This window comes from Phallusia mammillata, chromosome 4 (assembly GCF_965637545.1).
Source record: "Phallusia mammillata chromosome 4, kaPhaMamm4.hap1.1, whole genome shotgun sequence".
Lineage (NCBI taxonomy): Eukaryota > Metazoa > Chordata > Ascidiacea > Phlebobranchia > Ascidiidae > Phallusia > Phallusia mammillata.
The window spans coordinates 8,128,735-8,152,443 of record NC_137255.1 but is presented as its reverse complement, the minus strand read 5'-3'; the positions used below and the strand labels follow the sequence as shown (position 1 = coordinate 8,152,443).

General features: G+C 36.0%; 3 protein-coding genes and 1 long non-coding RNA gene across 5 annotated transcripts; 3 read left to right on the top strand and 1 right to left on the bottom strand.

Moving 5' to 3' along the window:
- Nucleotides 1–2,435: 2,435 nt before the first annotated feature.
- On the bottom strand, nucleotides 2,436–5,918 carry LOC145224394 (uncharacterized). 2 transcript variants are annotated; one of them, XR_013859636.1, is made up of 4 exons: nucleotides 5,384–5,918; nucleotides 3,684–3,820; nucleotides 3,329–3,507; nucleotides 2,436–2,937 (listed from the first exon to the last, which is right to left on the bottom strand). It is a non-coding gene; the product is annotated as an uncharacterized LOC145224394 (long non-coding RNA). The 2 variants fall into 2 exon arrangements; XR_013859637.1 differs by lacking the exon at nucleotides 3,684–3,820 and having other exon boundaries at nucleotides 5,384–5,890.
- A 3,498-nt stretch (nucleotides 5,919–9,416) lies between these two features.
- On the top strand, nucleotides 9,417–13,756 carry LOC145222715 (uncharacterized). The gene is made up of 6 exons (XM_080088894.1): nucleotides 9,417–10,554; nucleotides 12,497–12,646; nucleotides 12,720–12,875; nucleotides 12,932–12,990; nucleotides 13,166–13,337; nucleotides 13,599–13,756. The coding sequence occupies exons 1-6, from the start codon at nucleotides 10,386–10,388 to the stop codon at nucleotides 13,754–13,756; spliced, it is 864 nt and encodes a 287-aa protein (XP_079945020.1). The 5' UTR covers nucleotides 9,417–10,385.
- A 218-nt stretch (nucleotides 13,757–13,974) lies between these two features.
- On the top strand, nucleotides 13,975–16,473 carry LOC145224639 (protein mono-ADP-ribosyltransferase TIPARP-like). The gene is made up of 6 exons (XM_080091176.1): nucleotides 13,975–14,187; nucleotides 14,403–14,495; nucleotides 14,658–14,700; nucleotides 15,036–15,163; nucleotides 15,277–15,466; nucleotides 15,840–16,473. The coding sequence occupies exons 1-6, from the start codon at nucleotides 14,071–14,073 to the stop codon at nucleotides 16,109–16,111; spliced, it is 843 nt and encodes a 280-aa protein (XP_079947302.1). The 5' UTR covers nucleotides 13,975–14,070; the 3' UTR covers nucleotides 16,112–16,473.
- A 3,072-nt stretch (nucleotides 16,474–19,545) lies between these two features.
- On the top strand, nucleotides 19,546–22,945 carry LOC145222714 (protein mono-ADP-ribosyltransferase PARP15-like). The gene is made up of 9 exons (XM_080088893.1): nucleotides 19,546–19,550; nucleotides 19,835–20,051; nucleotides 20,263–20,352; nucleotides 20,478–20,520; nucleotides 20,863–20,990; nucleotides 21,119–21,308; nucleotides 21,611–21,848; nucleotides 22,637–22,796; nucleotides 22,895–22,945. Exons 1-9 carry the CDS (start codon nucleotides 19,546–19,548, stop codon nucleotides 22,943–22,945), a joined length of 1,122 nt encoding a protein of 373 aa, XP_079945019.1.
- Nucleotides 22,946–23,709: the final 764 nt, after the last annotated feature.

Below are 23,709 nucleotides of genomic sequence, written 5' to 3'. Positions count from 1 at the left end.
AGAAATTAGGATAAATTCACTTAAATTGACTGCAAACCTAGCAACTAACGCAGCTCACAAAAACGTGGCGTTCAAAGCACATGCTCTGTCGCGGAAGAATATTTCAATACGTCACGACTAATGGAGAACTTAAATCAGCCAAGCGGAACAATTAATTCTCGCTATAACATTAAGTCTTACTTATCTTCTAAAAAGCAAAAAAAAAACAGTTTGTGGTTTGTTTTTGTCTTCGGTAGCTAACGACGATGAAGTAGTTTCTTGGGTACCACATGACTGTGCATAAGGTCGCTACAAATTAAACAAACCTTTAGTCTTCAAATCTTACTTAACAAATGCCGACATGTTTAAAGAAACATAAAATAGTGTAAAGGCGTCTAAAACTTTTTGTGTGATACTGGCGTTCGTGCTCCAAGTCGTAAAATAAAATGGAAATTTGAGATAAAATTAAACGGTTTTCACAGGCCAACGTGGAATTATAATCTGTAACAGCTTGCAAAGTTTCAGCTTGCTGCCATCAGCGAAACGAAAATAAGAAGCGTACATCATCATTCGTCGAAGGGCATGACCTTCCACGCACTGACGACAATGGTCGCACAGGGATAAAGATTGCCGGATATAAAACACGAACGGTTTGAGATAAAATTAAACGGTTTTCACAAGCCAACGTGGAATTATAATCTGTAACAGCTTGCAAAGTTTCAGCTTGCTGCCATAAGCGAAACGAAAATAAGAAGCGTACATCATCATTCGTCGAAGGGCTTGACAGCCACACCATACAATAATGTCGCACAGTGATTTAGACTGTCAGCTTTAAAACACGAGCGTTTGAGATAAAATTAAACGGTTTGCGCAGGACAACTTGGAATTGTAATCTGTAACAGCTTGCAAAGTTTCAGCTTGTTGCCATAATGCTTATGGCATAAGCAAAACGAAAAGAAGAAGCGTGCTTCATCATTCCTCGAAGGGCATAACCGTCTGTATCGGACTTTGGACTTTTTAATTCAAAACATTTTAATTCGTGTAATTGTCGTGTCATATCATCACGGTCAACCCCGTTCATAACTCGCCTTTTTCTACACAAAAGCTTGACCGGCTGTTAAACCTATTTAAACCTGTTTTACTTATTGCTGCTCCGGTCAATTACTGCTTAAGGCTATCGTTTTATCATCCCCTTACGTGTTAACGTGAAGCAACGTCTTAATCTGCTTCCAGCCATGTTAAACTTGACACTTCTATAAGCAATTTAAAGAATAATTACGGTTTAGAACACAGTTAATCTTCTCGGGCGTACGTTTTTACAGCTCAGCTTGCATAACAACATTTGACCTGAGCTCTATAAAGACCGACGCATTTTAGACTTAAAATCAGTTATCATAAGAGTGACTAGTGACTAGTGACTAGTGACTAGAGTACGCATTAGAATTGATGTCTCACAGTTGATTCGTGGCGCGGTGACTTTTGTGTTGCGTGTTTAGCCGCAGTTGGCGCTTTCGTGGTATGCCTTATTAAAATATAATGTGGGAACGTTAATTTAGCTTTGCGTCTTGTTGTTTGTTTAGGTAGCGATAGTTTAATTATTAGAGTCAGATAAACGGAGTGTGTTCAATTGTCTACCCACTGGGTCAGTACACGTCCAAGCACTGACGACAATGGTCGCACAGGGATAAAGATTGCCGGCCATAAAACACAAACGGTTTGAAATAAAATCATTCGGTTTTCATAGGCCAAACGGTTTTTCAAACGAGCCTTTTGAATTGTTGCTTGTGACTGATATTGATAATTTCTGCAGGCCATTTTATTTTACGACTTGGAGCACGAACGCACTTATCACACAAAAAGTTTTAGACGCCTTTACACTATTTTATGTTTCTTTAAACATGTCGGCATTTGTTAAGTAAGATTTGAAGACAAAAGGTTTGTAGCGACCTTATGCAAAGCCATGTGATACTCAAGAAACTACTTCATCGTCGTAAGCTACCGAAGACAAAAACAAACCATAAACTGTTATTTTCTTTTGCTTTTTGTAGGATAAGTGAAACTTAATGTTGAATTAGTTGTATTAGACACACAACTTTCGTATGCTAAATTACCTCCAAGGTATGCGAAAAAACTTGAAGTAGGTAAATCACTGTATCATTTAGCACTAAAGAATAGTCATTGTTTTCTAATTGATGTGAAACAACAGATAGTGACGCAATAAAGCTTGCTTGCAACACAAAGTTTCAAACTAACGGGTCAAGGAGCGTGACGTGATTAAGTTTTTTAACAAAAGCTGAAACAACAGGACGTTGATTTGCTTTCCTTTCAAGCAAGTTTACGCTCCCTGAATTGCCCCCTATCTCTTGACTATCAATTTACTCTTTCTACCAAGATAACCCATTGCACCTGTTGTTTCTCTGGAGTAAACTTTCCTCAACAAGTCTGTAGAAATGAAACACGGATTGTACATTCTTTATTCAAGCCATTGATCCAATTCCGTGCGGCTTAACTTTGTAACTTTTGAAAGAACTCGCAATGAAAAGCGCCACAAATGTATCTCAGCAATAATGCAGTAAAACACCTCACATCCAGTGAAATAATTCTGGTTCAACATGTGGAAGTGGTCATGGATTTTTACTCAGTATTTAAATGTGGATAAAAATTGTAGACTAAAAACGCAGTGTAACAAAAAAGACAATACAATTTGCATTGAAATAAGCACAAAAAGCACCACAAATTAACAAATAGATTGGGACATATATAGCAATCTAAATATTACACAACAATTGGAATAGACAGATTTGCTTATTATGTTGAACCTTTGGTCATATCTTGGTTAATGTGCTGGATGTGGAATACAGAAAGCCTGTGCAAAGGTTAAAGTTTCAAATAGTACACATAACCTTCCCTTGCATCTAACTTTTCCAGATTTTAAGGGTAACATCTCCTTGCCTTGTCCTGTAATAAAACACAAATGTAATGAAATAATTAAACACCATACAAATCTAGTTTCAAAACTGTAGAGTTAATTAAATGCAATTTTTACAATCTTTACTTGATAACCAAATGGTTAGTTGCTAAAAAGGCTTTTTATGCTACCATCAAATGACTATATGACAGTACTGCTATGTAATGGTCATAATATAAAAATAGCTGAGCTGCAAACTAAACTATCTGCAACATTTTGTTAACAAACATTTAGTTAACAATTGGAGATATCTGCTAAGTAAATCTAACTGTGAAAGTAGAGCTTATTTTAGTAGCAATGGTGCAATATTAATTTGAACAAACACAGTTGATTTATGTTAAACAATGTAAGCTATTTTGTACTAATTGTATATATATCTACCTGGTCTACTCTTCAGTCTATAGCCTTTGTGTCATTTGTTTCTTTTAAACACAAAAAGCATGCTTTAAATTGTTTTTAGTCAGGAAATCCAACACTGCAATTGTTGTCAAATGACACCTTCATGGCAAACCATAAAATGAGTTTGTACGGTGCATTGGAGGATTCACCCATAGCTTTAGCTGCAATTGCACAATATAATGATAAATTTCAATTCACTATTAACTAAACAAATCATACAATATTCATTCAAAATCGCAAACAATTTTGAACCGATTTTAGTGTTTTTACCAGTCATTAATATTACAAGTGCTGGAGGTAACCAAATAAAATCGGTCAATAAAACTAGGCATGCTACCTCAGTCTTTCATGTAGGGAGATGCGGGACCATTGGGCATGAAGGACGTTTGGGCCATCATGCGTTTCTCTCAAACTGGCCGGTGTAGCAAGTTCTCAGTCATATGTTAAAGTACTTGTGTTGCAATAGTTTTAAAGCTGTAACAACAAGAAGGTCAGTCACTTACAAAAGAAACTGTGAGCATAACTAAGTTTTCGCAGCTTGAAAGTAAATATTTTGCTCCTTTACATTTTTGTAATTTCTTTGTAAGAGAAAGCTAGTTAAAACACAAAGTTTGCAGGATATTAGTTAGTTAGTTGTAGCGTTAGATGAGCATTAGTATTTCTTAAGTTGATCTGTGTAACGTAGTTCAGTCAGATAAGTTCGTAATGGTGGCAATACAGGACCATTGAGCCAGTTGTTCACAGGACCATTGGGCATGGCCGAAAGGTCCTTTGACTTTACACCTTAATAGCGTTAATACATGTGTTGTGCTTGTGGGTTTTAAGGGGTAGTACTAAATACCGCATGTGACCGCATGTGACCGCATGTGGCCGCATGTGACCGCATGTGATTCCTCTTAAAGTGCACTATGTTATGTGAAATGTAAGAATTCAGGGGTAAAATAGACCAGATTCTAGATTGATTTTAATTTCAAACCTTCACCCAACCCTAATAGCTCTAACCGTAAGCGCTTTCAAAAGTCCGCAAAATTATTTTTTCGTAAAAGCATATTTAAGTCCTTCAAAGATTCCTGCCGTGTGATAACATGCGGTCACATGCGGTATACCATGCGGTCATATGCGGTCATATGCGGCCACATGCGGTCACATGCGGTCACATGCGGCCACATGCGGTATTTAGTACCACCGGGTTTTAAGTATGAATTTTTGTGTTAGGCCTATGTATTTATGTTGCATATTAAACTGTCAAAAACCTTTACACAAACGAATTGTTATATTAATAGAGTCTGATATTAGTCTAGTAAATCATATAACCTATATCAAATGCCTACTTTCAAAAAAAAAAAAAAAGTATAGACATTATACTGACTCTAGCTTGAGAAAAGCTGTTCTAGAGGTTTTTAATAAAAAATGTACCACCCGAGAAGCCGCTTTCAGCAACAACATTCCCCGTGCAACTTTGCAAAGATACATCAAAGGGGCGAAATCTACATCAACCCTTAACTTAAGCAGTTATGACTTGTGAACTGTGATTTCTTGTATTTATGGGCCTATAAAGCTATTGATGCTGGTTGTATTTCTTTCTTTTGATTAATATTAGATATCATTTTCAATAAAATTGTTCTACTTTCAAACACAACACTTAACAAGCTCCCTCATACATGGTTTAATGGTCCAATATCACATAAAAATACTGGCCCAAAGGTCCTTTATGCGGGGCTCAATGGTCTCCAAGGGTAAGGACCTTTGAGCCATATTTTTTGTAATTTTTAAAACGGAATATCTTGCCAACTCATTTCCAAATAAGAAAGTTGTGCCCTTGTGTAAGTGTGTTAAAACGTGTAGTATTAGTACAGGTGTTCAATGGCAATTTTTCTTTCGAACTCAAAGAAATAGTCATGAAAATCTGAATTTTGGCCCAATGGTCCCGCATCTCCCCCTAATAGTTTTTAAGGTGTGTAAAACACTTCTATACCAAATATCAAACTCATGCTATATTAATCTGCCTTAAGTTCTTTAGATCAACTGTTTACTCACACAATCATCTGTGGTTCACCAAATCTGACTCTCTGTCACTTGTCCTGTAGTGCATTGGTTTCAACATTCCAATTTTCACCACCAGCCCAAACAGTTCCAGACTTGTCCGGGTTGCATTTTTTTCTGAAACAATTAGGACCTTTCTTTAATCAAAAATATACCATCTGTATAGCTGCCTTGTTTATAATCGATGGAAGTGTTGCCCACAGGGGCGGATCTAGAAATTTTTTTAGGGGGGTGTCCAACAATTATTTGGGAAATTGATGACGATGACGTTATATACTACGATTTGGGTATTTCCCTATCTAAAAAAACGTTCCGGACGCAAGGTACCGTGTCACTTTTGTAACTACGCAGTGCTTAATGAATAACAGAGACGGACGCACAAAGCTTTTAAAAACATAACCCATAGTTTCCGCCCTGCTGTTAAGTGGCACAACGTTACAAATGCAATAAAGTTGGTTACTATGCGAGGCATGAAAATGTCAAGCATTGGCAAGTTACAAATTACATGTACCATAACAACATGGTTCGATTAACATCGATCGAATATTTGTGACGAACAATAACGTGTTTGGTAGGTCATAAACAATATAGCATTAAACGTTTTAAATCAGTTTAATCGGATTTAACATTCTTTAAAAGCGAAAAGAGTTGAATACATTACATTTAGTGCAGTCAGCACTTTTAACTTCAGCGTCCTTGGCGGATAATCACTTTTGTATTGTCAGCGCAATAAACTCTTCATTTTAACCCTTGTTACGTCACAATAGACTATTAGATAAGCCAATACAAAACGATGAAGGCGCACAACTTTGGGATAACGACTCCCTGTAATCCAGAGCGGTAAACGTAACGTTTGGCCTATTTAATCTACGCACAAGTTTTTTTCAAAATGGGAGTCCGGCAAATTTTACCAATTTTCTGAGGGGGGTGTCAAAACACCAAACAACCCCGTCTAGATCCGCCCCTGGTTGCCCATATGAGTTTAAACTTCCAACACCTTGATGTTTTTGTCCAAATCAAATACACAGCAGGGTTTTTTTTAAGGCTTGGTTTGGGTGACCACTAAGTAGTTTTAAGAGATCGCAAGTGTTTCATTTAAATACCAAAAAATAGCCATATTTGCTTAAACGAATTATTTATTAGGCTACTGGCACATTTTGGGAAACCGCTGGAGAAATTTGGGGGACCGTTTCGGTCCCCCAAAACACCTCAAAAAAAAACCCTGCACACCAGGACCCTGCAGGGGCACAGATGCTTGTCACTTTTAAGGCTGACAAACTCGTAAAACTATGCTGCTTCAGTCAAAATCTACTTCCTGTGTGTGAACCCAGTTAATGTCCTCAGGTCAGACAAATATGTGATATGTCTTTCTATATTAAAATGTTTTTCTATTTTGTACAAAATACTTAAATAAGTTAAACTTACCACCATTTTTTAGGAAAAAAACTCTATAAATTGAAGCCAGTGTTCTAACTTCCAACTTCCTACCGCACTGTAAGGCAGGGCTGCCACTTTTGTTTGAACGAAATAATTTAAATTGACCTCAAAAAGTATCTAGAATCATCTAGATTGAAAAATTAAACATCAAATAATATATCTAAACATAAAATAATCCCATTAAATGTAATATATGAGCCAAAAACCAACACATATAAAGGTTTTTATTATGAATTGATCTATATTTGATAAAGAAGCTTACTTCTTCCTTTTCATCACTATATTTTTTTTTCTGTTACTGTTCTAACATTATAACGTCGAGGCTTTGTGGTTATCTGGGTGGAACGTTTGTAGGCTTTACTGTTCCTATGGTCTTTAGAAACGTTAAAAAAACATCTAGATCCCAAATTTTACATCTAGGCTTAACCAAAACCATCTAGATCTAGCTATAAAATATCTAGAGTGGCAGCCCTGCTGTAAGGTTCAGTTCAGCTGATTTAATTTGTCAACAAACAGCCACAACCGACGAAAACAACACCTAGGGTAACCCCCTAAGCTGTTCGTAATATCAATAGCATACCATGTCGCTTAAAGCGCAAAATCCATAACATGGAATATAATACGACAGCATAAAGCCCCGGGATTATCCAGAATTCGACAGTTTAAAGCGCCTAAAAGTAGACGGATCGGGTGGTTTGAGTGAAGTAAACATCCCGAGAGACACAAAGAAGCTTCATACAAGCGAGTTTCCATTTAGGACGGACAAGGAAAAGAATGCGTTCCAAAAACTCAACAACATCGTAAGTTTTTTGTGGTGATTAGGTTTGCCAACGTAGCATGTAAATTATTGAATAAAACTGGTTCAGGTATTATAATGGCACAATAAGCTGCAGATCTAAAAATTAAATCTGAAACCGTTTATTGTTTATTTGCTTGGTGACATGGTGCAGTCTTGTAGTATACACTCTACATTTTGTTTTCTGTGGCATTTTTATAAGAAGAAAGTGTTTTTCGCATCAGGACATTGCACTTTACGAACATTTTAATCAAACTTTATGGAAACGAATCGATGCCTACGGACGCAAAAAGTTTGCTGAAGACTTGCAGCACATTCGTGGAATTTTCGGAGTGGAACGTGAAACAAGCGGTGACGAAAATAATCAGCACCAAACGCAGCAGCCGGGAAATTCTGTTTTGAGTAAATGGAGAGCGATAAAACTTTACATGGAACAAAATTCCGGCGGGTGCTTTATTCCTTGACCAAGTCTCACTGTTGCGGAGTGAAAAGCATATTGCACCCTGCACACCTTTTCATGTTCAGGAAAATAGAAATTATTCCATGCAAAACATGTGCATATGGCATATGCCGTGCTAAAGATGACGAGATAAATAAAGTTTCGCTGTTTAAAGATTTTAAGTTTTGCAATTTTGCTTTTGCGTGTGTATTTAGGAGCCCAGTTTAGGCTGTTTAGTGAACTGTAAACACCCTTTAAGCTTTTAAGGCAACAACATCCCTTGCACGTACGACCGGCACTGGAAAAGGAAACGATATCGTATCTCTAACATGTTTCACAGTATATCAGTGCAGAAACTTTAAAAAATACTTCAAGCTAATTGAATGCAACACGCACACCCAAACAACGGTCATGGGTTGTTAAGTTTCAGGTACTTCCTTCATGAATGAAACATTGTAACCGACAGAGAATCATGCCCAGTCTTCGTTTGAGACAATATTAAAATATTTGTTATGTTGTTGCAACAGGATTTTCTTTTGGTATTATTTTTTTTCGTGTCTGGAACGAGGTCTAAATTACTTTATAGCACGAACAAGCGTTGGACTTTTGTTTTGGTGATTAAAGTGAGATATTGTGTCGACCTTCCTGTTGTGTTTACTCGTACGCATCGAAGCGTGTCAGTTGCTTTCTTCTATTACCGGCGTTGTCTGTTGATAAACGCCCGTTTCTAACATGACTCTAATATGGCGCCGCTGCTCAATAAGGCCACCGCCACAATATATTAGTTAAGATTCCAAATAGTTGTTGCACGTGTGTAAACCGTTTCTATGCATATAGTAAAGCTGTGCTCGTACAGAAACTGTCCTGAACCACGTGCTCCAAACACATACGGTTCTAGTTACAAACTGAAGCTTTTAGTTCACTTTCTAGTTGGGCATGCTATAACAGTAAAATCGTCTCGGCGTCACAAATGACACCAAACAACAACAGTGTGAGATTGACTGCTTTTTTACTACCCGCAGTGGTGTTTCACAGAACAACGTATCTGCTTGAAAGAAAATGTGTTGGATGTTGGAAAAACGTGTTCAGACAACTTGTCTAGTCTTTGTGGTTTCCAGAAGACATGATGTACGCACTGGGAGGCATTGAGTTCGCTTTGGCCTTGGCTAAAGTCAACGAAATGTTTTTGATTACCTCCAAAACAGTTTGCCTTGTTGTTGTTTTGTTCATGAAAATCCGGTTATGCCCAGGTAAAAGTTTCTGTTGTAGATTTTATATCCCATTTTAAACAGACGCCTCTCATTTTGTCAAATAAAGATGGTGCTGGTTAAATAACCCAATAAAATGTCAATAAATCCCTTGTTTAAAAGTATTGTTAACGTTTACGTTTCGAGAAACGCATTCGTTCCTTTGGCCAAGTATCTTCTCGAAATAATCGAAGCTAGCGTGGCCGAACAAAAGAAAGTCGAGCATTCCTCCGAATAACGAAGGACAACTTGGTTGTAAATGAGGAACGCCCGACCAAAGCAGTGTTCATTGTATTTACAGCTTGTATTGACGTGGGAACTACCAGGTTCGTGTTAGTTAGGCAGTTTATATTGATAAAGCGCCTAGTGCAATAAGGCAAAGCAGTGCTTTAATGCGACACGCATTGTGTACATGCATTACTGCGTCAAATAGCCTAAAATAACCGTTACGAAACATAATGGAAACACGATTTTAAGACATGTTGGGCGAAAGTTTTGTTTCACTCCAAAGGTTGTTTTAATTCTTATTATCTGAAACGATACATTTTAGACTTAAACAGTTGTTTGCGAACGAAAAGTGTTTTGATGTACGTAAGGTTAATGCCTTAGTTACACGCTTCTTCAGCCATTTCTATTTGGGCTTTGTGCAGACGAAACGTGAAAAAGGAAGTGTTCCGAGGTGCCTAAGGGTTGTGCCTCAATTACGCGCTTTAGTTGATGAATTTCTACCTAAGCTCTGGGTAGGATTAGCGCAATGAAGTAGTGTACTTTTGCATACTAATAAACAATAAGCATGTTAAAAGTCATGGATAATAGTCGCATATAAAGTATTACACTATATGCACAACATAGCGTCCTCAATTATTACGCGGCAAAACTTTTATTCAGGGTTTAGCTAGAAGCATAATAAGTTATGTCAATTATTTGGTTCTGTAAATCAAGCTGGCGTTAAAGAGGAACCTAAGGTATGTGTGCCTTTCAGGTAGATAATGTTAGATCTTAACGTGTTTCACAAAAATGTACTTTTTGTAACAGCCAAAGTTTTCTGGACAGCTTTGTTGCGCCTAAACTACAACAATGAGATTATCGCCAACAACGTACTATTTTCTAACTGGAGTATTTATCGTAGTTTCTTTATGTTTGGCAATAGCAGCCGCCTCTTCACCACAATGGTTACATGCAAACCCTCGTTCCCTGGGTCTGTTCGTTTTGTGCGAAAATGGTTCATGCATGGCCATACCTAACGGTAGGAATATAACTTGTAAACAGTCGCATTTGGCGAAGCATTTTGCGCAACATGTTATACTAGTTGTAGTATTTATAAGACGGTTTTGTTAAAGTAACCAATACTTTTGCCATCGTATATACACCATCATCATTTCGCCGAAATGGTAAGTGCGAAAATTCTTAATAAGCGTTACGCACCACTGCGTGTAATTTCCAAATTTTTTTTTTCATTTTTTTTCAAACCATAAAACGTGGTCAAGGTATTACGTTCAAATCGACATTTTGAGGTCTAGGAGAAAACGTTTTAGCTTGTAAAGTCACATTTCTGGTTTCAAACAGTATTTGCCAACGAAATGACTTTAACCGCGATACTTGTTTACGTAGGTCGCCCATATACAAATGCATACATCGCTAATCCAATGTTACGAAACAAATAAAAAGACATTCCGAGCCTAATATTTTTCTATAAATTGGCACAGATGAAATTTAGAGCAAGAAGTTTCAGTTTAGGTTGGAATTAAAGAACTCTAGACGACTCGACTCTAGGCAATAGAAATGTCCAAAACTCGAAACTTCTTGCTCTAACGAACATCTGTGCCAATTTATAGAAAAATATTAGGCTCGGAATGTCTTTTTATTTGATCGTAACATTGGACTATATACTGTGTATGCATTTCTATATGGGCGACCTACGTAAACGAGTATCGGTTAAAGTCATTTCGTTGGCAAATACTGTTTGAGACCAGAAATGTTACTTTACAAACTGAAACTTCTTGCTCTAACGTACATCTGTGCCAATTTATAGAAAAATATTAGGCTCGGAATGTCTTCATATTTGTTTCGTAACATAGGATTAGAGATGTATGCATTTGTATATGGGCGACCTACGTAAACAAGTATCGGTTAAAGTCATTTCGTTGGCAAATACTGTTTGAGAACAGAAATGTGAATTTACAAGCTGAAACTTCTTGCTCTAACATACATCTGTGGCAATGTATAGAAAAATATTAGGCTCGGAATGTATTTTTATTTGTTTCGTAACATAGGATTAGCGATGTATGCATTTGTATATGGGCGACCTACGTAAACAAGTATCGGTTAAAGTCATTTCGTTGGCAAATACTGTTTGAGACCATAAATGTGACTATATAAGCTGAAACTTCTTGCTCTAACGTACATCTGTGCCAATTTATAGAAAAATATTAGGCTCGTAATGTCTTTTTATTTGTTTCGTAACATTGGACTATATACTGTGTGTGCATTTGTATATGGGCGACATACGTAAACAAGTATCGGTTAAGTCATTTCGTTGGCAAATACTGTTTGAGAACAGAAATGTGACTTTACAAGCTGAAACTTCTTGCTCTAACGTACATCTGTGCCAATTTATAGAAAAATATTAGGCTCGGAATGTCTTTTTGTTTGTTTCGCAACATTGGATTAGCGATGTATGCATTTGTATATGCGCGACTACGTAAACAAGTACCGATTAAAGTCATTTCGTTGGCAAATACTGTTTGAATCCAGAAATGTGACTTTACAAGCTAAAACGTTTTCTCCCAGACCTCAAAATGCCGATTTGAACGTACCTTGACCACGTTTTATGGTTTTTAAAAAAAATGAAAAAAAAAATTGGAAACTACACGCAGTGGTGCGTAACGCTTATTAACAATTTTCGCACTTTCCATTTCGGCGAAATGATGATGGTGTATAACCATCCTCAAAATGCCGATTTGAACGTACCTTGACCACGTTTTATGGTTTTTAAAAAAAATGAAAAAAAAAATTGGAAACTACACGCAGTGGTGCGTAACGCTTATTAACAATTTTCGCACTTTCCATTTCGGCGAAATGATGATGGTGTATATACGTGTTACAGGAAATACTGAAACCGCTTGCAAACAGAAATAATATGTTTGTTTTTGTATGCTTAAGTTCGAAGTGTTGTTTTTGTTACTCAGATCTTCAAAACCATTCAAGAAGAGCTGTAGCTGCCATGATGCTTCTTGGAATTTTAACACAGTTTGTTTCTTTGTTTCTGTTCATTTTGTATTTTTGCAAAAGAAAGGAAAACTGTAAACTATCTATGTGGTTTACAACTATTGCAACAAGTAGGTACTTTTCCAACTTTAATTTCTGTAAAATCGATTATTTTAGATAATTTTCAATCCATCCTATATGTAGGTTTCCTATATTTAATCGGTGTTGCTGTTTTGGCAAGTGAAGGTGGATTAGGAGGTTTACCAGGAAACTGGGTTGCTGGTTCGGGATACGGTTACAGCATTGGGGCTTGCGTAGTCAGTTTTTTAAATTGTTACACCGGGTGGAGAGCCGAGTTAGGTATATAGCTGTTAATACAAATAAAATAAAATCCAGTTAACTGAAATGTAAAACAGATACACTAAACAAGGATGAAACGCCCTGGAGAAGAATTAAAAGCTGTTGCTTTAGCGTGGTAAGTGCAAAGTTTTTGGTTTGTTGCATCATTCATACATCGGTACACTTGCTTTAAGCTTTGTCGTTCCAATAAAATAACCATACTAAGGCTTACGGTACTTTAAAATGTTGATTATGGAAAAGTAATATGGACTACCAGTTGAGAACAGCCTCTTGTGGCATTCTTTTTTCAGTGCATTTGTTGTGGAATCGAGCCGATTGACGATCGAACAGCAGGGATACCTGGAAGTCAGGTGAAGATAGGTTTACTGCAAATGGATATAACCAAGCTGCGGTGCGATGCCATTGTGAGATCAAAAAGGGTAGAAGCGAACAATGGAGTCAACGTACCGCAAATTATCCCTGGTATGCAACTAGTTAAATTAATTTTATATATTCTCGGGACAAAATGCTTTTGCTTTTTCTTTAATACATTTCGTTATCAAATTTTAATACATTCCGTACCACCAATTTTTGTTTGCCCAACTAAATGCAACAGTAACGTAAGTTATATCGTCATTTAATATTGACAGCTGTCATTTACGTAAACATTCCAGATTCACAATGAATTGGACACAAAAATGTTCAATAACGTTTGTAAATTTCATCTTTATGTTAATTGCATAGGCACGCCAGGTCTTTTATTTCCCCCACAAAATCCCGCAATGTTGAATCCAGGTGACATTGTAAGAAAAGCAGAAGTAAACAAGCCATACACATATGATGTGACTGTGCTTGGTCCAAGGCAAGTGTTCATTTTCGTGTCGCACAAACTTTCTTTGTAAACACTAGTTAAATTATATCCTGATCACGTATAAGAACTATGCAATACGAGTTTGTGTGACGTTACTTTCGAGTTTATCTTATTTAACATTTCGGTTTAGGGGTACGGGAACTATTTGATTAACTATTGTCCTTACTTTAAGCGTTGCCTCAAACATGTACTGTGAAATGTATGTGATGCTTAAAATAACACAAAAACACGTTCTGCTTTTATAGGTGGCAGCATAACGACCCCACGACGTGCTTGTTCCAACTTCGTCGTTGCGTCACAAACGTGCTATCCGATGCTGTGTCAGTAGGGGTTAAATCACTTGCTATGACAGTCATTGGCTGTGGTCCATTTCACGGTGGGCAACCCGAAATTTGCGTTCCAATTGTCGTGGAGACTATTGTGGATTTTGTCAACGCTAACCCCAATTCCTCACTGCGACAGGTAAAAATCAAATGCGAAACACTGCACATTTAGCTACTCTTGAACATAGTAGCTAAATCATACTCAATTAACGGATCGTTTCTGCAATGTGGCAATAGGCAGGCCTAACTAGGATGGTTTAATTTTGGAATACATAAGTTCAGAGCACACGGTGTTTGGAATAGAAGGTTCAGAAAGCAATACATGTTTCTCAAAGTGAACATTTTCATTTTTAGGTCAATCTTGTTGAACATCAAAACGATGTGGTTATAAACGAAATAGAAAAGACGATCTCGGCTGTTCGAGATGGACAGCCAATCAATACGCAGGTATCGTCATTGTTTGACACCCTATGTAAATGACACACAGAAATACATTATTATAGCGCCAACATTTATTGGTTTTCGGCGCTCGTGCATATTGGCTATTTTTGGTCAAAAGTTTCAATTTTGCTTCGAGAATTTGATACATTGTGTCAATATTTATTTTAGCAACTTCCAGGAATTGTTCAAAACCGTGCAGCACACAATGCAGGTAAAACGATATTGAAAGTTTTACACAGCAAAATAATTATTTTCTTAAAAATATTATTGATGCTAGTCGGACTTTATGAAAAAGATTATAAAAATTAACCCACGAATAACCAGAATGTAGAATTAATACTATACCATAGCAATGCAGAATTATTAACATTGGGGAAGTGAACACAATATAATCTCAAACAATGCATTGGTCTGTTAATCCAATTCATAAGTTCTTATTTAAATTTTAAACACACCATGATTGTTGTTTTGATTATTTATAATCATCCCCGAAACTAAAATCGCCATTATGTGTTTCGCTGTGAAAATTTGAAACATGTTTTCCAGAATTTCCAAATACCTGGGTGGATATGGGCAATTACATTTGGAAGAATGTCCTTGTCCCTAACAATCTTGTAGAATATGACGATGTTTACATGAAATTTATAGTAACCCTTCAAGAAGAAGTGGTGCAGGTAAACTAAACTATATGTTGGGTTGAGTTGCGATAATTTCATCGGAAATACTTGGGAAGCATTGTTTCTATTACTGTTGTTTCCTATAAGCGATATTTCTTGTTATATTTTAGATTGAAAGGGTGCAAAATCCCACGCTGTACAGGCAATTCAAGGCACAAAAAGAGACAGTCACGACCCAACTTCGCATGTCTGGTTTAGCGCACATTCTAGTCACTCAGGACCTTTTCCATGGAACTCTAAGAGGTGTTGCAGAAAAAATATGTAAGGATGGTTTCGACAAAGGATATGCTGGGAGGAATGGTAATGTTTTGTTCTAGTACCCATTATTAAGTAATAGTTTTTTTATTCATAATTTAATTACCAGTTTTGTTTAAATTATGCCTTTAGAATGACTTTTAATAAACGAGAAATAATGTTGCTTAATTTATAATGTTTGTTACGATTCATATTTTAACTTTTTTGGTTGTAGATGTCGAATAATATACATATTTAGTAAAACACAAGTGGGTCTGGGTTTAAAAATAACTGTGATTTGACTATCTGTCCCAAAACTAGCTCCTGTCACATTTTGCAAATGGTATTCTTTGTAAAATCTCTGGTTTAATATTTTATCAACCTAATAGTGATGTTGCTGAAAACATAGCAAATAAAGAAACTGCATTTTTCTTTAAAGATACTCGTTTTGGAAAAGGAGTGTACTTTGCTACAACAGCATCTTACTCAAGTGCCTTTGCAACACGAGATCAAAACGGACTCAGTCACATTATTTTGGCTGAAGTTATCACTGGACATTATTGCTTAGGAAATCCCGATCTGAGAGTCGCACCGGTTAAGCAGGATGGAACGCCCTATAACAGTGTCGTTGATGATATGCAAGACCCCGAACTATATGTAGTATTTAAAGACGCCAGTGTTTATCCAAAGTACATTATTACTTATCGATGATGGCATTTTTATACAATTGTGATTATTATTTATATTGATGTTGCAGCAAAGTAAAATGTACTAACATTAAGCAAGGCTGTTGGAAGATTACGATTTTACGCATTTACTGTACCTTAAATGTTTTTTTCTTTATTGCAATGCTTATTGTCTACAAGCGTTATTGTGACATTGGCCTAAAACAGCAATTCCCAACATGCTGGTTCCAACCCCAACTGGGGTCGCCTGACAATTTACCTGGGGTCACCTATAGTCAGTGGTTTCCAACTCGTTTTAGCCATAGACCACTATAGCCCAATAAAATGAACTCATGGACCACTTTATTTTTGAGAAACAAAAACAGTAAACAAACACAAGCATTTTGGTCTGAAGTGTATGTAAGAAATAAAATACTGAAGAACAGTGCTCAACATTGTATTACGTAAAAATCAGCACTAGCTAACTTCTTTCGTATTCTCGCGGTAATATCACTATTCTCTAATTAATTATAGCCGATTAAACTAAAATTTGTTGCGTAAAATTTATGTTGCCTGTCCATGATGCAGCACAAGACAAGTATCAGGAAAGAAAGTATAGTGAGGAGTAAATTTTCGAAAATTTTGAAGTCAAATTTAATATAGCCTACTAATATTCTCCTTGGGGTCACCGCAACTTGGAAAATGTTATCAAGGGGTCTAGGCACCACTGTGACGAAACGTTACAGAAAGTGAATGTGAATGCGACACGATACGTTGGGCGAAAGTTTGGTTTCACCCAAACGTTATATTGATTTCTTCTCTGAAACGATACATTGAAAGTGCACTGGTTGAATGTGAAAGTAACTTTCTTTTGACTTGCGTAAACCCATTGATGCTCAAATTATACGGTTCAGTTAATGCATTTCTACTTGAGGGAAGGCTGAGCATGAAAGAAATGGGTGTTTTGACCCGGGTAAAGACTACGCTTTTATTACAAGCGTTAGTTGATGTCTATCTACTTGAGCTTTAGGTAGGCTAAGCCCAATAAAGAAGATTCTCTTTGATTGACCAAAGGTATGTGTGACTTTCAAGTATATTATCACATCTTCATACAAGCAAATAGAATATTTTTTGTAACAGCCGAAGTTTACTAAACATTGTTGGTGGTGCCTAAACTACAACAATGAAATTGTCTCCAACAACGCACTACGCTATTACTGGAGTATGTATCGTAGTCTCTTTATGTCTGGCAATAGCAGGGGTCTCTTCACCACAATGGGTAAATGCAAACCCTCGTGTCCTTGGACTGTTCGTTTTGTGTGAATATAATTCATGTATGGCCATTCCTAATGGTAAGCATATAACTTGTAAATAATCGTTTCTAGCAAATAGTTAATTGTTAAAGTTACAAGAAAGTCATATGCGTCACCAGGCAATTTTGTCAAAGTAGCCAGTAATTATTGCGTTTGAAAAAAATTGCTGTCAAACCATAAAGTTATGTTTGCTTTTCAATGCTACAGTTTGAACCGTTGTTTCTGTTACTTAGATCTTCAAAATCATGCAAGAAGAGCTGTAGCTGCCATGATGCTTCTTGGTATTTTAACACAGTTTGTTTCTTTGTTTCTGTACATTTTGTATTTTTGTCAAAGAAAAGAAAACTGCAAACTATCTTTGTGGTTTACAACTATAGCATCAAGTAAGTGCTTAGCAAGGCTCTATTTTCTGTGAAATCTGTTTTATAGCTAATTTCTCATCCATCCTATATGTAGGTTTTTTATATTTAATCGGTGTTGCTGTTTTTCCAAGTGAAGTTGGAGTAGAAGGTTTGAAAAAATTCATAGGAAGCTTGGCGCTCGAAACAGGTTACATATATAGTATTGGGGCTTGCGTCTTTAGTTTTTTTAACTGCTACACCGGGTGGAAAGCCGAGTTAGGTATTCTGATGTTAATTTATGTAAAACACAAAAAAAGAAGCAAACTAGCATTAAATTGTAAAACAGATTCATTAAATAACGACAAAACACCCTGGGAAAGAATTGGAAGCTGCTGCTTAAACATGGTGAGTTCAATGCAATTTGAATTTTTTTCGCATTCACGACCTACTTTTTTCAATGGTGTGGTTATGAAACTAAACAATGGCTCTAAGAAACCTTTTATCACAGTTGTTTTCTTTTGAAAAACCCAAACCGATTGAGATCAGATTCTTGTGACCCTTTGATTTTTAGTGCATATGTTGTGACAACAATCGAACAGCAGGGATACCTGGAAGTCAGGTGAAAATTTGTTTTCTGCAAACGGATATAGCCAAACTTCGGTGCGATGCCATTGTGAGATCGAAAAGAGTAGAAACAAATGTTGGAGTCAACGTTCCTCAAATAATCCCTGGTATGCAAATAGCTAATTCAATTAGGTATTTTCTCGGGACGAAAAGTTTTTTGTTTTCTTCCGTGTTCACATTTCGTGTTTAATTTAATTGACTCGATCCCACATCGATTACACAACTTTTGCTCTCGTTTACGTATAAATAAATATGTATTGCATATAAAATCAGAATTACAATGACATTATCGCAAAGAGTTCAATAACGTTTGTGCGTTTCACCTTTATCTTGATTTTGTAGGCAACCCAGGTCTCTTGAATCTACCAACTAATACTGAAATGTTGAATCCACGTGACAGTTTTAATAAAAAGGAAGAAAACCAACCATACAAGTATAATGTAAAAGTGATTGCGCCACGGCAAGTATTTCCCAAGAGTTGAAATTTGATTTTGCATCAATTTGATTTTTACCACTGGTCGAAATATATCGTGAGTGCGCCAGAACTATGCAACAGGGTTTCGCGTATCGTCACGATTATGTTGCACGAGTTTATCAAGTCCTAGGTTCCATTGGTATCGTGTTAAAAGAAATGTTTGCTTTACTATAGTTTCTTTAAATACTTTAATTCAAGCGTTGCTTCCCTTTCTTGAATCATGGAATATTCATCAACGGGGCAAGACAATGAGCATCAAAACAAACGTGATGCGTTTAATTCTTTTTTCCTTTGTTTATCGTGTACTGTACCACGCGAATTGACTGTCATTTACCCTGATGAAGGCGACCTGTATATCAGTGGTCTTCAACCTTTTTTAAAGGCGACCCCAATTCAAAAGAAAATTAAATCAGCATTTACATGCGACCCTATTTTTTCCGATATAGTGAAAAAATATTTTTTCAATACCGAAACAGAAATTTTCTTATGCCCGCCTAATTTTCAAGTAAAGTTTAAATATTAGCATTCAGTGCGCAGTATTACGCTCAAATAATAGAACCCATAAGTTTTATTTAATTTGGCCAACCTAATTCGCGTTAAAGCTCACCAGTTGGCAGAAATCAGTAAATTTATGAACCCTCCCATTCATGGGGCTTCATCACGTAACAATGGGTTGGACAACTTGTGTTTTATATGGATTATTGCATCACAATGATTAGATTGTGACATGAGGTATCAAGCTGTACTGCAAAACATTAGCAAAGGTTGCGAACTAGAAAAAAGTCCATTATTTTTTGGTAATAATTTTAACGCCAATAAATTAAATTTGTAGCGACCCCAGAAAATTTTAGGCGACCCCACTTGGTGTCCGACCCATAGGTTGTAAACCACTGCTGTATATGACGTCGAAACGTCGGAAGCAATAGCTTAAATGTTGCTTCACACGTTTACTATGACTACCATGCCATAAGACCATGCTTTAAATATCTCCCAAAAATCATGTTCTGTTTTTACAGGTGGCAACACGACGACCCAGCTACGTGCTTGTTTCAACTTCGTCGTTGCGTCACAAACGTGCTGTCGGGTGCTGTGTCAGTAGGGGTTAAAACACTTGCTATGACAATCATTGGCTGTGGTCCCTACCACGGTGGACAACCCGAAATTTGCGTTCCAATTGTTGTGAGAACGATTATAGATTTTGTCAACGCCAACCCCAATTCCTCCCTGCGACAGGTAATAATCAAATCCAAACCACAATTATTTCAGTTACTCTTGAACGTAGTAGATATAATCATATATGATTGGTATACCACTTCAAATTAAGGAATAACTGACGTAGGATAAGATTTTTTGTCCAGTTAAGTTTGTAGCACAGGGTGTATTAAATAGAAGATTCTCAAAGCAATCGACCTTTTCAAAAACAAAAAAAACAAAACTTTTTTAGATCACTCTTGTGGAAAATCAAAACGACGCCGTGATAAAGGAACTAAAAACCACGATCTTGGCCGTTAAAAACGGACAAATCAATACACAGGTAAATACATTGTGTGCACCCTATACAAATGTCATGTAGAGACTCTTCACCTAACAATATATCTGTTTGTTAAATGTTTTCATTTTGCATCTAGAATTTTACAAGTTGTATCAATTTCATTTCAGCCACTTACAGCAATGGTTCGAATTCGAGCCGTACACAATGCAGGTAAATGGTATTAAGTGTTTATCGGGCACAAAAATTGAGATTTGAAATATATATGTGTGTTTGAAATAATAGGTTTTGTTTGCTGTTTTTTGTAAAGGATGTAAAATAATTTAGTCTGGTGAAATTTAATCCTCGGTTGTTGTTGCAGTAACTAATGGTGTTTATTTGTGTATCCACTTGCCCTTGAAGCGTCTTATTTCTGACGACAGTTGATCTTGACAATCATATTAATAAGTGCTGGTTTAGAAAAGATAGAAACGCTTGTTATTTTATTCTATTCCAAAAAATACTAAAATCGCTATAATGTGTGACGCGGGTACAGTTTTGAAAATATTTTTTTAGAATTTCCGAACAGCTGGGTGGATATGGACTATTGCATTAGGAAGAATGTCCTTGTCCCTAACAATACAAAGGAATATCGTGACGTTTACAAGAAGTTTATAGTAACCCTTCAAGTGAGGGTGGTACAGGTAAAATAATTCATTTTGTTATTTGCTGGATAAAAGCTATTTGCATTGCAAATAACAAAAGTATTATAATCTTAATAAGCGGTTTACTGTTGTGTAATAGAACACAAACAGCGAAATAGATTTTTTAGATTGAAAGAGTGCAAAATCCCACCCTATACAAGCAATTCAAGGCACAGAAGGAAGCAGTCACGACTCAACTTCGGCTTTGTGGGTTATCACAAATTCAAGTCACTCAGGAACTTTTTCATGGAACACAAAAAGATTTTGCTGAAAAAATATCTAAGGATGGTTTCGACAAAGGATATGCTGGAAAGAATGGTAACAATTGGTTGTTCTAAACCCATTCTTAACTAGTTTTTTGTTAAGATTAGCTTTCTTGCCTGTTTAACCATATTTTCATCGTTTGCTTGTAGACGAATAAACAGATGTGTTAACACAAGTTGGCCAAGGTTTAAAATAACTGCCATTCGATTTTTGTTCAAAAATCAGCTGCAGTCACATTTTGTAAATGGCAGTTTTTGTTAAATTCTTTGTTTAACAATTGCCAACTGCTAATTTAACCGAAAAAAAGCTGTCACTGAAAGCATTCATGTATACAAACGAAGAATTTGTTCTTGAAGGTACTCGTTTTGGAAAAGCTACAACAGCATCATACTCAAGTGCCTTTACAGAACCAGATCAGAACCAACAGAGACACATTATTTTGGCTAAAGTTATTACTGGACACTATTGCTTGGGGAATCCCGATCTGAGTGTCGCACCCGTTAAGCAGGACGGAACACACTATAACAGTGTCGTTAATGATATGCAAAACCCCAAAGTATATGTAGTATTTAAAGACGCCAGCGTTTATCCAAAGTACATCATTACGTATGATTGATGGTATTTACACAGAAGGTTTAACTTCTGTATCATGACTGTTCGGACAATACGCATTTACCGTATTGAATCAAATATTTTTGGCATCACCTGTGGTTATTTTAAACCTTGGTTAATTCTTCACTCTTCCAAAGGTTCTTTAATTTCTTCTATAAAAAGGCCGGACTAGCCGGAATATGTCTCGCTTTAACATCTACCTGATTAACGACCCTAACATTACAACAGCTAATCACTTTTGTTGCATGCTTTCATTTATATGATTATCCACGTGTGCCATGAAATTAGATACAAATTTTGCAGATTGCAACCTCAACCAAAAATAGCTTGTTTCGTCACTTTATTTTCTTGAAACTGTTTTGTCATCCCTATAAAGTTTCTAGTAAAGACACAACATTGTACATTGCAGTTCGTGAACTTATCAGTTATAGTTGTTTATACATTTGGATGGTAACTCTGCAAGGAATATCGAAACGACTTATAGGTGTTCTAAACGAAAATAATTGTTGAGGTTTTGTTGCAGTTGCAAACTTACATTCTGTAAAACAAATTTGTCAAAGATGAATTTTATTGCGACACAATTTCAACGAAAATGCCACAATAAACTGTTTTATTACAGCTAAAGCAAATATTCAGCACATCAACGGAAGAAAGAGGTTCTCTTTCAATTTAATGCACCTTTATTGAGCATTTAATACAAGTTTGAGATTTTCCTTTTTCCTGAAGTCGGTGCAATGTTAAGATGAAAAATCTGATGAATTTTCACTCAGTGAAGAAGACGCATTTTCGTATGAATTCCAAGAAGATTCTGATGATTTAAACACTGATGTGGAAATTTGCGATGATGATTTTGACAACAAAGGGTTCTCATTGGAAGGTTCTGACTTTGTTAATTTAATGATACCAACAGTCCCTAAGATATTTGTCAAGGTAATTATTAAAATCATAAAAGCATTTAGAAAAATCGTTCCGATGGAAACAACAAAGTTTTTGATAAGAATTGCAATAGTAACAAAAATAATTTTCAGAACATTTCCAAACGTGTGAAAAATATTGCCTACTATGATACCGGCAATTAAAAGAATATTCTTGAATATAACTTTAATAGTATTTAAAACATTTCTAAACACATTGTGCACAATAGTAAAGAGTTTTACAAAAATAGTTTTTACAACAGTAAGAAGAGCTTTAATAATAATGTAAAAAATTACGAAAGTATTCACTAACAGAATAAATGCAATATTAAAAAGGTTTTGAATGACGACAAACAGAGTGTTGAATATATTTTTTACAATAACTCCGATCGTGTGAAGAAAATTTTTGATGCTTGTTGTGAGGATGCCGAAAAAATTGCTTATGACGATTTTGATTGTATTGGAAAATGTTTTGATGATCATTCCGTCGGTGACCCTTTTAACGAGCTTTTTGTCTGTTAAAACAAGACGGATGAAATTGGATAAAAATTAGGCTAATAAACAAAAATATTTCTTTTGAATCTTTAAGTCTTTAAAATTTTAATTATCATATTGGTAATTATTAATAGTCATGAAGTTGGTTTCATTGGTACTGAGGAGACAATAGAACTACATCTAATTGCCTAGAAAAGCTTTTTGTTTAACTTAAATTTATTGACGGCATTATTGTATAAGACATATAATACAATCACATTCATTTTCAACTTTTTTGCATCATTAGAAATGTTTCGTATTCTAAAATATTCCAATAACCTTACCCACATGCTTATCCAAATGCAGCAGCAAAGACATCAAGTCAAGTTGGTGTTAATGCAAGAATAATCCATATTAGAGCACTTCTAGAAGCTATACTTTAAAATTAAGTTACT